The sequence below is a fragment of the Brienomyrus brachyistius genome, chromosome 19 (genome assembly GCF_023856365.1).
Source record: "Brienomyrus brachyistius isolate T26 chromosome 19, BBRACH_0.4, whole genome shotgun sequence".
In the NCBI taxonomy this organism is placed as follows: domain Eukaryota; kingdom Metazoa; phylum Chordata; class Actinopteri; order Osteoglossiformes; family Mormyridae; genus Brienomyrus; species Brienomyrus brachyistius.
Window position 1 is genome coordinate 71,521 of NC_064551.1, and position 15,510 is coordinate 87,030.

Sequence of the window (15,510 nt, forward strand, 5' to 3'; positions counted from 1 at the left end):
TATAAAACACACAAATAAAGTGCTTTGGGGTGACTCTGTTGTGAAAGGTGCTATATAAAAATAATTTGCAACTCAATTGAAATTGTTTCTCAGTGAGACAAGCACTGACCCACGAAGATTATATACCACATTATACTGGGTCTTATTAGCTAATAATATCATTTGAAGCTACAGCTGGATACACGATTGATTCTTTGTCTTATCAAGGTGATATCACATGTCAGGACAGAGACTAGTCTTGGACTCGCCCTTGAACCTATAAAACGTGTTTCCAGTGCCTTGACCTGACATTGCTTGATATCTACAAAATAACTATTCTGAGTTTTTTAAACATTTGCCCCCCTTCCAAAAAATAGACCATACATTTACATTATTAAGTCATGTCTCTCGAAATATCAATCTTTCGCCTACATTCTGGATAATAATGATGATGATGATGAGGATGATGATTATTATTATTATTATAATTATTGTTGTTGTCGTTGATATGTAATTTCTACCTGAGTCATAGTTCACTATACAAAACAATAAATTATATACCATATATGGTTTCAAAAAACAGACATGCATGTTAAATAGGAAACAGATCCCTAAAGGCCTCTCCAATAAACAAACAAAAACAAAATAAATAAAACAGCAGACTGGACACAAGCAGCGGTCACTAGGAAACAACAGAAATATGCCTAGCTGGAGTTATTGCTGTTTTGTTATTTACAGACTGGCTGCAGTATCATGTTATATCCTCAGATAACTTTTCACATGCTATATATAGGGCACCGTTTGAATGGAAGCTAGATCCAACCAGATGTGGCATCTCTGTTTAGACACCCAGGACTAGGTTTCCTTGGCGGGGCTAAAACTACCGCACAGCCGTGTCTTTCTGTGTACGCCGCGGAAGACGTGCAAGCACCTTTTTGGTAATAAAATACGAGAATGTCCCGCGACCCCGGCACAGGTGCAGTACGATTAATACACCATGCATATGGTAACCTTGTAACGTGGATATAAAAACATTAAAGGAGTTAGACAGACATCTTTTGATTATGTGACTTATTTTCTTGGATTGTTTATGCTTTTATTCGTGGTTAATCTCTGTAAATCGATTGCCTTTGCTATCTACCAGATACATTCAAATGCGCCCGGTGCGCGTTTACTGAAGCCGGCGGGTTTCACACGCGTGGCCGGGCTGCCAGAGAGCTTTCCGCAGGCGGGACTCCGCGGCTTATGTTGTGTTTTCTTGTTGCTATGGGGTGGAGCGAAACAGACCTTTTTTTCGCCCTTCGTTTCTGTACAGACGCTCGGCCGTATTTTTACATCCCTGCTTACGTCTGTCTAGCGAAAAAAAAAGTTCCGCATTCCCAAACCCTCCCAGTTAGAAATCTGTATATAAAAACGGGCTGATGCAACGGCGTTTTAGTCTCAAAATCTACAGCCGACCTTCAGCTGACCTGAAAAGAGGAATTATACGTTTGATTTACAGCCAGAGTCAGGTAAATGCAAGGCAAAATAAAACTTTTTACGATTTGTTTAGCTAGTTCGCTGGGTCGCGCGTGTGGAGTTTAGCAACTTTTATGGCATTTTTACTCTTTGCGGGAGCTATGCGATGAATCGATAAACTGTGGGGGTCCTAAAGGAGACTGCAAGTGTTGCATGTATAGTCTCTCGGTTATATCTGTGCATTGGTTTGAAGGGGTCTGCATGACTTTATTATCCCTTGACTGTGTGATATATTGCATTTTCTATTAGCCTATGCGTTGTCTGTCACCTGTGAGCTGGCTGACCGCTAATCACACGGGCAGGCTGCCGTATGCTGTCAGTTTCCAAACTCTAATATACAACAGTGTGTATACAACCGAGACACGAAGCCGATGCAACGCAGGCAAATGGCCGTGACGGGTTTCAGATGAAAGAGGGGAAGGTTGGACGTTTCGGGGATCAGTGTTTCAGTGATTTCTCGGAGGGGGTGGTGGGCTTTGCGCTTTCTGTGCTGTTAACCGGGACATGAACCTTCAAGCTCTGTGCCGATCTCTTAATGAACTTCCGCGCTTAGATCAGATCGTCCGGTTTGTACTTTTGATGAAGGCGATCCTGACTGAATGCACGCTGTCGTAGTGCTCGGCTCTCGGATGGCGTGTTCCGGCACCGGTGACGTGCGGCACCTCGGCGGCCCCGGCGCAGCGTAGTCCCTGGGCATGGCGTACAGAGGAGCCGCTGCTTTCCTTTCGCTTTCCAGCGGCCCCCTGGCTCTTTCACTACCCAGGAGGGAATATCCAGCGCCAGGAGTATTGTGAAATGAATGCGGTGGTGACCTTAATGTGGAAGGACAAATGAAGGCGATACTATGGAAGGAATAATAGACACGTCGGCTGCAATAATATTTTGTGAAGCACAGTTTAGATTTTCATTGTGTGTGTGTGTGTGTGTGTGTGTGTGTGTGTGTGTGTGTGTGTGTGTGTGTGTGTGTGTGTGTGTGTGTGTGCGCGCGTGTGTGTGTGTGTGTGTGTATATATGTATGTATGTATGTATGTATGTATGTATGTATATCTATCTATATCTATATATAGATACACACGTTGTGCTTCCTCGGATATTTACTGATTTGGTTTAATTACGTTTCCCTGCAGTTTTTGTGTGGTAGGGAAGCGCATACGGGAGAGCGATTTAGACTCAGTTCAGTTAGATATCCTTCTGCAACATAGCTGCATTTTTGTTTAGTTTCTTAACTGTACCTTTAACCCTGTGCCTACATTTTTGGGTTTAGTTCATGAATTGGGAGATTAAAAAAAAAATGTTGCACAAATTTGATTTATTCCATGCACACACAGACACACACATGCACACATATTGGCTGTAACAAGTTATTAGTATTTTAAAGTGATGTCGCTGTATCAGCAAAATCTGTCTCGAGAGTTCAGTTTTAGTTAGATTCAGTCAGTATAATAACTATGAAATGGGGCTTATTTTTCTATGATTAGGTACCTAGACTAATTTCAGCCTTTTATACCACTGCGGGCATCCGGAATTAGGTTGTAATTTTAATATGTTGTCGTTTTTGATTCGCAGTCACCATACCTAGGCATTAACAACCTAAATATCATCTATGAGATCCCAATCAAGTTGTGAACAGCAGAGTGAATGCATGTTGGTGCATTTAAGGAAAGAGCCTTTACTCTGGATTACAGGTAGAATGGGAGTGACTCCCCATTGCTAATGGCTAATGTTAAACATGAGTGCTTATTGTCCACGACGCATCTCCTCACACGACATGTATCATATTGGGTGCCGTTGCTGGTGAAGTGCTCTCTTTGTGGTCCTCTGCTTGTTGATGGCCTGTGATCATTTGCCACATCTGCACTAATGCCCCTCGAATACCCGCGGGAAAGCACATCTGAGCAGCATTAAGGGATGTGTTGCCACCTTCCCTGACTTGATTCTATCACAACATAGTTTCCACGTAGATGGGATGGCACTGCAGATTAATGGAAAGGCAGTGGAGGCCTAGCAGTCATGGAGAGCTGACTGGGGGAGGGGGGTGGAGGTGTATTTTAAGCAGAGACGCCTTGCAGAGATGTGGACCAGCCCTCTGGAGACTGAGCAGAGTGGATCTGCTGCCGCCAGATGTCGTGGTAACTGCATGGTTCTGTCAGCTGTAGGGGCTGGGATTGTCTGTCTGGTGGGATCCCCTGACATGGCCGCATGGCAGAGCAGCAGCCCTGTTATACAGGAGCTCTGTGCATTGCAAATAATTCACAGGGCAAGAATATTGCGCAGACTTAGCCCAACATTATAATAAACACGGTTGAGAAACGGTACTACTTTTTTCCTTCTGTTTTTTTTTTTTGTATTATTTCCAGATGATCTTGCTCATTTAGAGGAACTTTGGAGTGCATCTCGTGAAAAAGTATTCACCCCTCCTCTTTGCTCATACTTTCTCTATCTGATATTATGGAAATGCCAAAATGTGTAACACCCCCACTGGGGCAGATAATCAGAAGCCATGCAGAAAGCGGAGCAGCCGTCTGTGGTTTCTGTTGTGGGGCGATGAAGAAACATTGAAATGTATCTTATTTCAGGCTGTGACCATTAAGGCCAGGCCTGTCTGGGAAGCTGTTGGGGGGGGGGATTACCTTGACCTTGCTGGAAAACCTGTCGTTGGCTAATGTTTTCTACAAAGGTTTTACACCTTGGTGCCCAGAAATGGGACATGATTCCAAAATTCTTCTGAAGGATCCTTTTCATTTAATCTTGTCCTGCAGACCTCCTGGCTACTATAACATTTGAGTGTCTAAGTATTCTGTAAAACATGACTTTTGTCTCTTTGAATCGCAGTGGGTGGAATGTGTTTGTGCAGGCCAATTATCTGGCGAATTAATGCAAAGGGTGAGTTACCCAGTTTTGGTGGGGAGTGGTGTTTTAGATGCTTCCACTCTGAAAGGAATAATCAAATTAAAGTTGAGAACCCTAGAACGATATACCTTTCTGAGCGTTTTGTCACAGGCCCAGACAAATGGATTTTCCAATGGTTAAGCTGTGGTGGAATAGATTACACTTGTTTTCATCCTGTACCACAGAATGAAAAAAGAAACAAAAAAAAACATTTTTTGTCCTATTTTGTCAAGATATAAAAATAAGCTGCTGGAATGGACTGGGGCTGTGAGGGCCTGTTTCTGCGGAAAGCTTGTGGGCGGCACATGCACTTTGTGACGTCTCAGCCTCTCAGCAGCTCTGAGACACAGGCTGGGAGTCACAGCTGAGCACCGAGCCACATGGAGCTGCTGAACTGTCCCTCTTATAAGCCGCTTCAACCCTCCCTGCACTCAGCTCACGTTTTTTACGTGGTGGCTGATATTGACAGCTTTATAAAGGGGAAACTGCTTCAGACTAGGCAGAAAAAAAGCTTGTCACAAGGGTGAAATGAATGTAAAAGTGATTTTGTCTGTTATAAACATGTTGGGTGTTTGAAACCCTGAACTTCGCAGTAAAAGAGCAGTGTGTGCCTTTGTGCTCCAGTCACTTTTTGCAGCCAGGGCTCAGTCAGAGGGACACACGACTGAGTCTGTGAATTCCTTTTAAGTATGATGCAAGCAGCCCATGTGACTTCAGCAAGCCTTGGTTTTGAAAACGGAGGTGGGTTGTGTTACATGGAATTGATTCGTCCCCCGCAACAAAGCGGGGACTGGCTGGGAGCCATTGCCTCTTTCGTGTTTGGTGCAAGTTATTCCAACACAGCTGAGTGGTGTGAATGTGGGGGGGGGGGGGGGGGGGGCGACACTATAATCCGTCTAACTCTGAGCAAACAGTGCAGCCGTTACCTTGGTAACATCATTTACCCTGTGAGTGTAATCCCAGAATTATAGTCAGGTATTTTTTTTCCTCCAGGATAATGTGTGGATAATGAGGTTGGGCTCCTGCAGTAAGAGTCAGCCTTTTCCACACCATTCCTGCCTTACTCCCTTACTTTTTCTGGACTTTTTTTGTAGATTTTATTGGCTGAAGTTTGTCTGCTCCCTCCCCCTCAATCCATTCTTCCACATTTTCATCCAGGGTCCTGCACCTTTTTTTTTTTAGCCATCAGGTTGTTGGCTGCCAGGGGCCTGGGTATCTGGACTGCTACTGCCTGTGTAGCTTCATGTTCGCTCAGCATGTCAGGGGCAAAGGTGACCCTGTGGCCTTAGGGAGCAGTGCAGCTTCATGTTTGCTTAGCACAGCAGTGCTGAAGGTGACCCTGTGGCTTTAGGGAGCAGTGCAGCTTCATGTTTGCTCAGCACAGCAGTGCTGAAGGTGCCCTGTGGCCTTAGGGAGCAGTGCAGCTTCATGTTCACTCAGCACAGCAGTGCTGAAGGTGACCCTGTGGCCTTAGGGAGCAGTGCAGCTTCATGTTCGCTCAGCACAGCAGTGCTGAAGGTGCCCTGTGGCCTTAGGGAGCAGTGCATCTTCATGTTCGCTCAGCACAGCAGTGCTGAAGGTGCCCTGTGGCCTTAGGGAGCAGTGCAGCTTCATGTTCGCTCAGCACAGCAGTGCTGAAGGTGCCCTGTGGCCTTAGGGAGCAGTGCAGCTTCATGTTCGCTCAGCACAGCAGTGCTGAAGGTGCCCTGTGGCCTTAGGGAGCAGTGCATCTTCATGTTCGCTCAGCACAGCAGTGCTGAAGGTGCCCTGTGGGCTTAAGGAGCAGTGCAGCTTCATGTTCGCTCAGCACAGCAGTGCTGAAGGTGCCCTGTGGACTTAGGGAGCAGTGCAGCTTCATGTTCGCTCAGCACAGCAGTGCTGAAAGTCCCTGTGGGCTTAGGGAGCAGTGCAGCTTCATGTTCGCTCAGCACAGCAGTGCTGAAGGTGCCCTGTGGCCTTAGGGAGCAGTGCAGCTTCATGTTCGCTCAGCACAGCAGTGCTGAAAGTCCCTGTGGGCTTAGGGAGCAGTGCAGCTTCATGTTCGCTCAGCACAGCAGTGCTGAAGGTGCCCTGTGGCCTTAGGGAGCAGTGCAGCTTCATGTTCGCTCAGCACAGCAGTACTGAAAGTCCCTGTGGGCTTAGGGAGCAGTGCAGCTTCATGTTCGCTCAGCACAGCAGTACTGAAAGTCCCTGTGGGCTTAGGGAGCAGTGCAGCTTCATGTTCGCTCAGCACAGCAGTGCTGAAGGTGCCCTGTGGCCTTAGGGAGCAGTGCAGCTTCATGTTCGCTCAGCACAGCAGATGTGCCTGAGTCTGCTATTTGGTCTTTGTATCTGTGTGTGTTTCTGTTCTTGCATGAGCATGCATGCACAAACAGACATCCACGGGGGGGGGGGGGGAGCTGATATGAAACCTGTGTGATCAGGACTGTCAGCTGGTCTGCTGCGGGCCCCTTAGCAGCAGCACAGGCTAGATTTGAACCTGCGTGTCACAGGGAGGCCTGGCTGCCTTCAGTGAGCTCAGCATCCGGGACTCTCTGCCGCTGCGTTTTTTTTCCTAGCTGGATCTCTGCCTGTCTCTGTTCTGTCTGTTCATGCTTCATGAGGGAGGCTGACTGTATTCTCTGTATCCAGCAGACATTCTCAGGTTACACCCTGTTTCTTGCTCAGGCTGTGTCTGGGGTCCTTGGAGGGCGGCTGACGTCGAGTCCTGCCTCTAATGCCTTTCTGATGGTTTCTGCTCTCTCTTCAACATACCACTAGCTTTTTAAAAATGGATTTCTGGAGATTTCCTTTTTTTTTAGGTTGTCCCACTGCTAAAGGGCTCTGCTGCCTGAAGGTGCCTCTGAAGGCAAAGGTGCTCTGTACACATTAGTTTGCCTTTGGCCAGGCAGAGCTTCTTGCCTCCCCCTTTCTCTTCTATCGTGTCATCTTGGTCTTTCTGCCCCAAGGGGGGGGGGGGGACATCGGTGCTGGCTGTGACATACACTGTCTACTGTAGCTGAATCACTCACATAAGCAGGCTGTTTGCTTGAAGAAAATGTAGCGGAAAAAGTTAAAAACTCAAACATTTGTTTTTGGTTTCTGAGCAGGTGAAAGTAAATTTATTAACATGAGTATTCTTTGCCCCCACCCAGGTCAGACATGATGCCCGGACAGATCCCTGACCCCTCCTTGGCCCCTGGTGCCATCCCCAGCCTGGGGCCGCTGGCCGGGGTGCCTGGGGCCACACTAACAGAGCAGCTGCGGCTGGCTGACCTGCACACCCTAGGGGCCATGATCTCTCCCCTACACTTCCTGAGCAGGCTGGGGAAGAGGTCTTCCCCCCTGAAAGAGGAGGTGAGGATCAATGGGGTGGGGTCTGCCGGAGGGTGTATAAGCTCAGGTTACCATGACGACACATGTGACCAGCTTATGACTGTTGACATCTGTTCATTTGCAGAACATGATATTTATTTGGCTTTTCTTGCATAAACAGCTTAAGTGTTTGAAGGACATTGCCTGATTCAGACCCGGGAGGGACTGCCAAACGACTAATAGCTTTCATTTACAAACACAGGGCTGAACGGCTCTCATTTTTTTACTGTTGTGCTGAGCTAAACACCATGGCAGTGGAGTCTAAACATTCTGCTTCCTCTGGCAGATGAATGAGGATGAGGAGAGGAGGAAGCGGCGGAGAGAGAAGAACAAGGTGGCAGCAGCACGATGCCGTAATAAGAAAAAAGAGCGGACAGACTTCCTGCAGAAGGTGAGCAAGGTGCTCAGCATGACATGCAACCTCTGGAACATGTCAGCCTTCCAGTCGTAGTCAGTCAGCAGCAGCGTTTGCCTCTTGTCGGTGGTGTTGGGCAGCAGATATCATCATGCTTTTCTTAATTCTGGATAATTTTGGTTCGTGACTTGTAGCACATTAAAGGTCATTTCCGCTATGCAGGTATAGAGAGAAGTTAACTCCTCCATTACAGCGTGCTGTCTTTGCTTTTCTAGCTCACTGATGGCCATATTAATGGGTTGAATGACTGATCGGTGTAGCGCCACCCCCCCCCCCCACCCCCAGCAGCTTTAACAGCATCTTTTTTGCTTCCCAGGAGTCAGAGCGCCTGGAGCTGGTGAACTCGGAGCTGAAGGCCCAGATTGAGGAACTAAAGCAGGAGCGGCAGCAGCTCATCGTCATGCTAAACCGGCACCGGCCAACCTGCATCGTGCGGACCGACAGCATCAAGACCCCTGAGACTGAGGCCAACCCCCTGCTTGATCATCTGGGGGCCAAATAAGCAGCGACTGCTATTACGTGACCATTTACAGCCAGAGCGAGCGGCACCGTTAGTCTGGGCTCTGTCGGCAGGGACAGACCTGGGGAGTGGCTGCCTTTGCCGAGGTTTCTCTGTCCCGTTTATAGCGGGACTGGTTCCTGGCATTGTTGACGTGTAGCATCCTGAGATTAGCACCGCCGTCGTCGTTACCAAGGAAATGCAGCAGAAACGGACCATGGCAAACTGTTGAATGACACTAAAGTCAAATTGTCTGGTTTGCCACAGGTATCCAAGAAAAGGCACATCATCCTTTTGTTGTGCTTCTGTATATCCTGGCTGGATTTTAATATAACAGTATTTGAAAAATGCTGATTTTAGATTTTATGTCCTGCCCTAGAGGGTAGGAGCGATCGGTTGATCCGAATCCTTTGTTTGTTTTTTTTGTGGTGATGCAGGCGTCACAAGAGCACATCTCTATGTTTACAGTCATATGGTTTTTGTTACTATATTTGTTACGTGTTAATTTGCTTTGTATTTTTTATATACTGCTATATTCATGAAATATGAAATCACTTGATGTGATACCTTGTACATAAGCTTTTGTATTCCGTATGTGTTGCTTCTTCTCCTGATTAGTATTGTGTTTCCATTCCTGGCAGAGTGGTTTTTCCTAAGTTTTGTACCAGTAATATGTATGTCTTCATACCAATACAACCTATTGTGAAATACTAAAGGACTTCCATTGTGTTGTCTATTAAATATTTTTAGTGGCCTTGATGGCATCCAGTAAATCTGCTTATTTTCTTAGATGAAATATATGTGAAGATGACTGTGGTTTGCAAATGGGAAACTTGAGTCGATTATTGCAAAACATTGGCATGCTCGAGGTTGGTCAATACCGCTTGACCTGCTTTTAGCGGCTGCGCTTTGGCAAGCTGATACTACAGCTAAACTTGCTGTCTGGCATTTGACGCCATCTAGTGGTAACCAATTTAAACGTCGCAATAACGGTTGATGACGCCACGGTCTTGCAAACTTGAAGTGCTTCCAAAGCGCCAGAACTTTCCGCCTGCAGTCCAAGGTAATGAGGCTGGTGAGTCACTTGAGCTCAGGATCTCTGTCCTGTAGTGGACAATAGCAGTAAACTGTGTATGGATGTGGTGTTACTACTGCGGTTGCGTTCATGAATAGACGCTGCAGTTCAGCCTAAGCAATACAGTGGCACCTAATCTTTAAATCATTAAAGGAGAGGAAATCTCTTTTTGATGTCAAGTAATATATATTTTTTAAATCAGAGTGTGCAATGAAACTAGAGAAACTGAGGAATTAAAATCTCACCAATAATAGGCTAGTGCAGTCATTTCTCAGATGGAAACGTCATAAACCTGTGGTCCGTGTAGTAGTTTGTATGCTTGACAAACCCCGGTGTGAAAAACTTTCAAAGAGGAATCTTCCCCTGGAGCAAATAATATTACGGGAGGGGGAGTCCCGCTTGTTTGTTACTCATAACGCATACGTTGTAAGGGGTCTTTGGTTCCGATATATTTTCATTTGGTAGTTCAAGGAAGTTTGAAAACCCCTGCAGCATATGTACCCTCAGAAGGATGCCTCCCTCCACCCTTCACCTGGCGAAAACAAATTTCCGTATTCCAAGCACCAGTAGAGGTCGCTGTCGGAAAAACACAAAAACAACGAACCCAGTTTCTCACAATGTGAGGTATGGGTTGTAATATTGACCAATTTCTTGATTCTTTCCTTTTCTCAGTTTGTCGATCCAAGTAACTGTTTAATTAACAATAACTGAATTTACTTAGTCACTGTTGTCAGTTTAATCTTATCCAGTTATAATGAAACCGACATAGATATATAGATAGATAGAAAACAGGATACACAAGTGAAATAGATCAGATAAATAATCAGGTAAATAACTTTTAAGTATTTGAAATAACCATACTATATGTAGCAGTAATTGGAACATCAAGTATTCAGCGATGTATATGTTAAAGGTAGTGCAAGTTTAGAATAGGAATTTAAAATGCACAGTCTGCTGCGTAAACTGTGCAAATATACAAATGGGACCGCTTAATGAATACAATGAAATAAAGTATGTAAAAGGGTTTTTTTCACAGTAAATTAATAAATAATTTTGACAAAATAGGACGTAAGAAGGTATCTGTAGCTGACAGCAAAACAACAGTGATACATTCTGAGAAATGCGTCAGGGGATTTTATTCTTGTACAAACATCTTAGAGTATACTTACACAAACCTAGAAGGCCTACTACACACCTAGGCTACAATAAACTTTTTTACAGTCAGTTTAATTTTTTAAGACAGTATAGTAAATACATACAGATGTAGCCACTTGAATTTTCCCCAGTTTCCATGATGGGGCCTTGGCTGGTCCTTGGCTGATCTTTGGCTGGTCCTTGGCTGGCCCCTGCTGGGTCCTGGGTGGGACCTTGACTATAATGCGATCCCCCACGATGATGTAATGAACAAGGGGGCCGGCATGATCCGCCCCTTGCCTCTCTGTGTGTAAAGTACTTGCAATGATTTATCCATCCACCAGGGAGAGCAGTGATTATGAAAGCTGCTCTGACTTACCTGAAATCAGGTACAATACCTGATTTCAGGTATCTTAACTTCACTACAAAAAATGAAAATCTAAGCAAGTATAATTTTCTTATATTTAAACAAAATTCCAATTTCATTAATAAACTGACTACACTGCAATAAATGGCCTGTGAAATTTAAGAAATTGTTTCTGTTGTGAGGCAAAGATGGATCAAAATATGTTTTAGTTAGTTTATTGATGAAATTAGGATTTTGTATTTTACTTCACCTTTTGGAGATGAGGCGGACCCAGTAAACCAGTAACATACAATGGTTGTTTACTATCATTATAAAGTATTATGAACTGTACTTAATTGTATGTATAATACTTTTATTGACTGGCAGCACAGTAGGTTTACTTAGACCAGCATCGCCGCAAACACATGAGTAAAGGGTTACGCTACGACATTACAATGGCTACAACTTTACTAAGCAAAAAGAATTTTTCAGGTCCATTATAATCTTATGGGACCACTATCGTATATGTGGTCTGTCATTGACTGACGCATCGTTATGCAATGCATGACTGTACTGTGTGTGCATTGGACAGTCAGGACTGAGCTATTATCGAGTGTGATGGCTGTCATTACGAATGATCTCCTGTACTACTATATTTTATCATGTGATGGTTGTCAGTAAGAATGATCTCTACCGCTCTATTATGTAGTGTGATGGCTGTCGGCAAGAATGATCTCCTGTACATCAGAGATAAAAAACCTATTTAGTAACTGCTGTGGTGGTGCACCAGTAGGCCATGAAGAGGGTGAGTTGCAACTATCATGATGTAGTTAAGGTTATTACCACAAATTCAGCTTTCTTGATGAGTTTATCCCCAATACAGCACCCTCACAGCAAAGAATTGTGCACCTGCCACTCCAGATTTGTAGAAGATCTCCAACATCTTGCACACATTGAAGTATCTCAGTTTCCTCAGAAAATAAAATGTCTATTCATCCCCTTCTAGTAAGTAGTATTGGTGTTGGTTTTCCAGTCTGGACTGTTATTAAGGTTAACACCTACTGTAAGCGTTGGTAATCTTAAACCATCCCAACCTCTTCATCCAGGATGTACAGTATACAGGTTTTGGAGCAGTTTTATTCCTCTAGAAGTCAACCTCCACCTCCCAGGTCTAGACCATATTCAGGTGCAGATGATTCCTCCCACACCACTCCACAAACTTCCCCACCAAATCTCTGTACTCTAACTCTTTCCTTTCTCTGACACACTCCACCACGGTTAAGTCATCAGAGAACAAGCAAGTGGACTAAAAGTCTGAGGTGTATAAGGTGAACAGGAATTGAGCCAGAACAGTTCCTTGTGCCGCTCCTGTGTTCCTTCTCGCTAGATCAGAAACACAGCTTCCAAGCTGCGCAAACTGGAGTCTGTCTGTCAGATAGTAAGTGATCCAGGAGATAGAGGATGTGTTGACTTGTAGCCCCAGAAGGTTCTTCTTGAGCTCCTTGAGCTCCCTGCAGCAGGTATATGATGACATCCACACTTACATGGAATGTGCACACATACGCATCATGGCTGCCACGCATTTTCTGTGTTGACTCCACACATCGTCCGTGCACCTATGCAAGGACTTAACACAATGCGTATGTGAGATGTAGTGCTACCAAAAATTGGAGTGGCAGTATGGTCACCTTTTGTTAAGGTGCTATGCGTTTATATACAGTACAGTTAGTATTAAAGTAATATGTGATTTTTGTGCACTATTGTGTCCCACTTCAAAATGAAATTGCACTTTAAGTTTGTAAGAAAGCAGCATCATGTGTACAAAGTATAATGAAATTCTCACTTAAAATTCTTATTTGCTTACTTTCATAAGCAACATGATTTCTCAATACAGTTCTGATATTTATAAATCTTGTTGATAAAATTCACCGAGAGCGTGGGGTTACATTTCGCTAGAACAGTTATATTGTTATAGGAAACAAAACTTAGCAAGCTGTGCAATTTTAATGCCGCTCCTTTTCTTTATAAATACTGCAATACTTATTGCAGAAATTGATTTTTTTCAGTATTGTGCAGCCTAATTTCAAAATACTAACTATTACGAAATATCTAACAATATACAATGCAACATTCTACATGGGACAGTAAAGTGATATATGGCAAAGCGAGGTACCAATATGATGTAGAGCAGTGGTTAGGATACAGAGAATGCTGCAGCAGTATTACAAAATATGCAACTTCCTGCTCAGGCAGTAACTGTACAACATTTCATGTTACAACAGAGAAGGGTCCAGCTGCAGACGCCTGTAGAGTGGAGCTTCACCGGAAATACGTGACCTCAACTCTCTGTTACAGCGAATAAACCCTAACCTTAACCGGAGCTCCACTTTACGTCCTTAAAGATCACGTGTTTCCTGTGGAGGTGATGTATTTCGGGTGGAGCTCCACTCTACAGGAGTCTGCAGCTAGACCCTCTTGTCACAACATGTGAGACCAGAAATGAAAGAGCAGACCAACATAGTTTTCTCACACTGCCCTCTGGTAGTCATGACCTTTAACCCACCAGATAGATGTTAACTACATGCCCAAATATAGTCAGTACACTGCTTGTGTAGGATATGCGTTGCATTGCGTATGTATGGTGGTACATGGTCTCAAAGCGCTTTACATTATCCCTGTCCCTAGAAGGAAGAAACCTTGGAAGGAACCAGAGAGGGGGACCCCATCCTACTAGGGCAGAGGTGGAGGGGCAGGCAGGCCAGAAGGCCGTAACAGATTCTCATTTTACAAGAGTATTTTAGACAGTGTGTTGCCGATAAGTGCAATTGATTCATAGAATTACTAATCACTTTCTTAAAGTTTACACAATCATTGCCAAGATAAACCGGAAGCAGTGCACTTTGTTGGCATATATCCATCCATCCATCCATCCATCCATCATCTTCCGCTTAATCCGGGGTCGGGTCGCGGGGGCTGCAGTCTCAGCAGGGAAGCCCAGACTTCCCTCTCCCCGGCCACTTCATCCAGCTCTTCTGGGGGGATCCCGAGGCGTTCCCAGGCCAGCAGGGAGACATAGTCTCTCCAGCGTGTCCTGGGTCTTCCCCGGGGTCTCCTCCCAGTGGGACATGCCCGGAACACCTCCCCAGGGAGGCGTCCCGGAGGCATCCTAATCAGATGCCCGAGCCACCTCATCTGGCTCCTCTCAATGCGGAGGAGCAGCGGCTCTACTCTGAGTCCCTCCCGAATGACCGAGCTCCTCACCCTATCTCTAATGGAGAGCCCAGCCACCCTGCGGAGGAAACTCATTTCGGCCGCTTGTATTCCTTCCACCGACCCAAAACGTCCCGAGTTGAGGTCAGCAGCACACCATCCCCACCATAAATAGTGTTGATGCTGCACCGCTTTCCCGCCCTGAGCCGCCGGATGGTGGACCAGAATCTCCTCGAAGCCGTCCGGAAGTCGTTCTCCATGGCCTTGCCAAACTCCTCCCACATCCGAGTTTTTGCCTCAGCAACCGCCAAAGCCGCATCCTGCTTGGCCTGCCGGTAGCTGTCAGCTGCGTCTGGAGTCCCACAGGCCAAAAAGGCCAGATAGGACTCCTTCTTCAGCTTGATGGCATCCCTTACCACCGGTGTCCACCAGCGGGTTCGGGGATTGCCGCCGCGACAGGCACCGACCACCTTACGGCCACAGCTCGAGCAGCTTGTTGGCATATAATTGAAGCCAATTTATTTTGTTAATTTATTTTGTTATCCAGAGCAAGGCTGTAGCCACCTATGATGTCACAGAGGTCTGGACCTCGGTCATTTTTTAAAGAGCTAAAAATAAAATTTTAAGCTAAATATTCACCTTATAAAAAAAAATCAGCAGTTGAAAATGTCTGTGGGCCAAATGCTTTCTTAATTCATTTCGAATGTGTTATTAATAAAGCCTGCTGTGTGTGAGAGAGAGAGCTGCAGCATTCAGCATCAGCAGGATAGAGGATGCCTGAGTCCGGAACCGCAGGCACGCACTTTACTGACAGCTCCTCCAATTCCCGTTGTGTGTGTGTGATCATGCCGCATTGTAAGGGAGGCTGTGCAGGCTGCATGTCATTCGGTAAAACAAAACAATGATCATTATCTGTAAAAATTGTTGCAAAACTGCGACCTGCTACAGGGTCTAGAGTAAAGATAATTGCATGAAACAAGTTAAGCATAAGTGTAGGCTGGGCTACTCTGTCCATGTTAAAGGTTGGGTTTCTTTCATACTGCGCCTACTGGGCTAGATTAGGCTCACTAACGTTTCACATAACTTCATTA

At 45.3% G+C, this 15,510-nt stretch overlaps 2 protein-coding genes across 7 annotated transcripts in view; both read left to right on the plus strand.

Moving 5' to 3' along the window:
* The first annotated feature begins 1,333 nt into the window (after window positions 1-1,333).
* On the plus strand, window positions 1,334-9,369 carry LOC125714408 (jun dimerization protein 2-like). 6 transcript variants are annotated; one of them, XM_048984973.1, is made up of 5 exons: window positions 5,250-5,657; window positions 5,720-5,781; window positions 5,843-7,722; window positions 8,027-8,131; window positions 8,472-9,369. In XM_048984973.1, exons 3-5 carry the CDS (start codon window positions 7,528-7,530, stop codon window positions 8,655-8,657), a joined length of 486 nt encoding a protein of 161 aa, XP_048840930.1. In that variant the 5' UTR covers window positions 5,250-5,657; window positions 5,720-5,781; window positions 5,843-7,527; the 3' UTR covers window positions 8,658-9,369. The 6 variants fall into 6 exon arrangements, with proteins under 6 accessions (XP_048840927.1, XP_048840932.1, XP_048840930.1 ...); XM_048984970.1 differs by lacking the exons at window positions 5,250-5,657; window positions 5,720-5,781 and adding an exon at window positions 1,334-1,490 and having other exon boundaries at window positions 7,521-7,722; XM_048984975.1 differs by lacking the exons at window positions 5,250-5,657; window positions 5,720-5,781 and adding an exon at window positions 1,335-1,490 and having other exon boundaries at window positions 7,501-7,722.
* A 173-nt stretch (window positions 9,370-9,542) lies between these two features.
* The window catches only part of LOC125714407 (feline leukemia virus subgroup C receptor-related protein 2-like), a 34,973-nt gene continuing 29,005 nt past the window's right edge, over window positions 9,543-15,510 (plus strand). Inside the window, exon 1 of the mRNA XM_048984969.1 lies at window positions 9,543-9,729. Coding sequence (XP_048840926.1) covers window positions 9,721-9,729 — 9 coding nt within the window. The 5' untranslated portion in view covers window positions 9,543-9,720. The remainder of the gene's footprint in view (window positions 9,730-15,510) is intronic.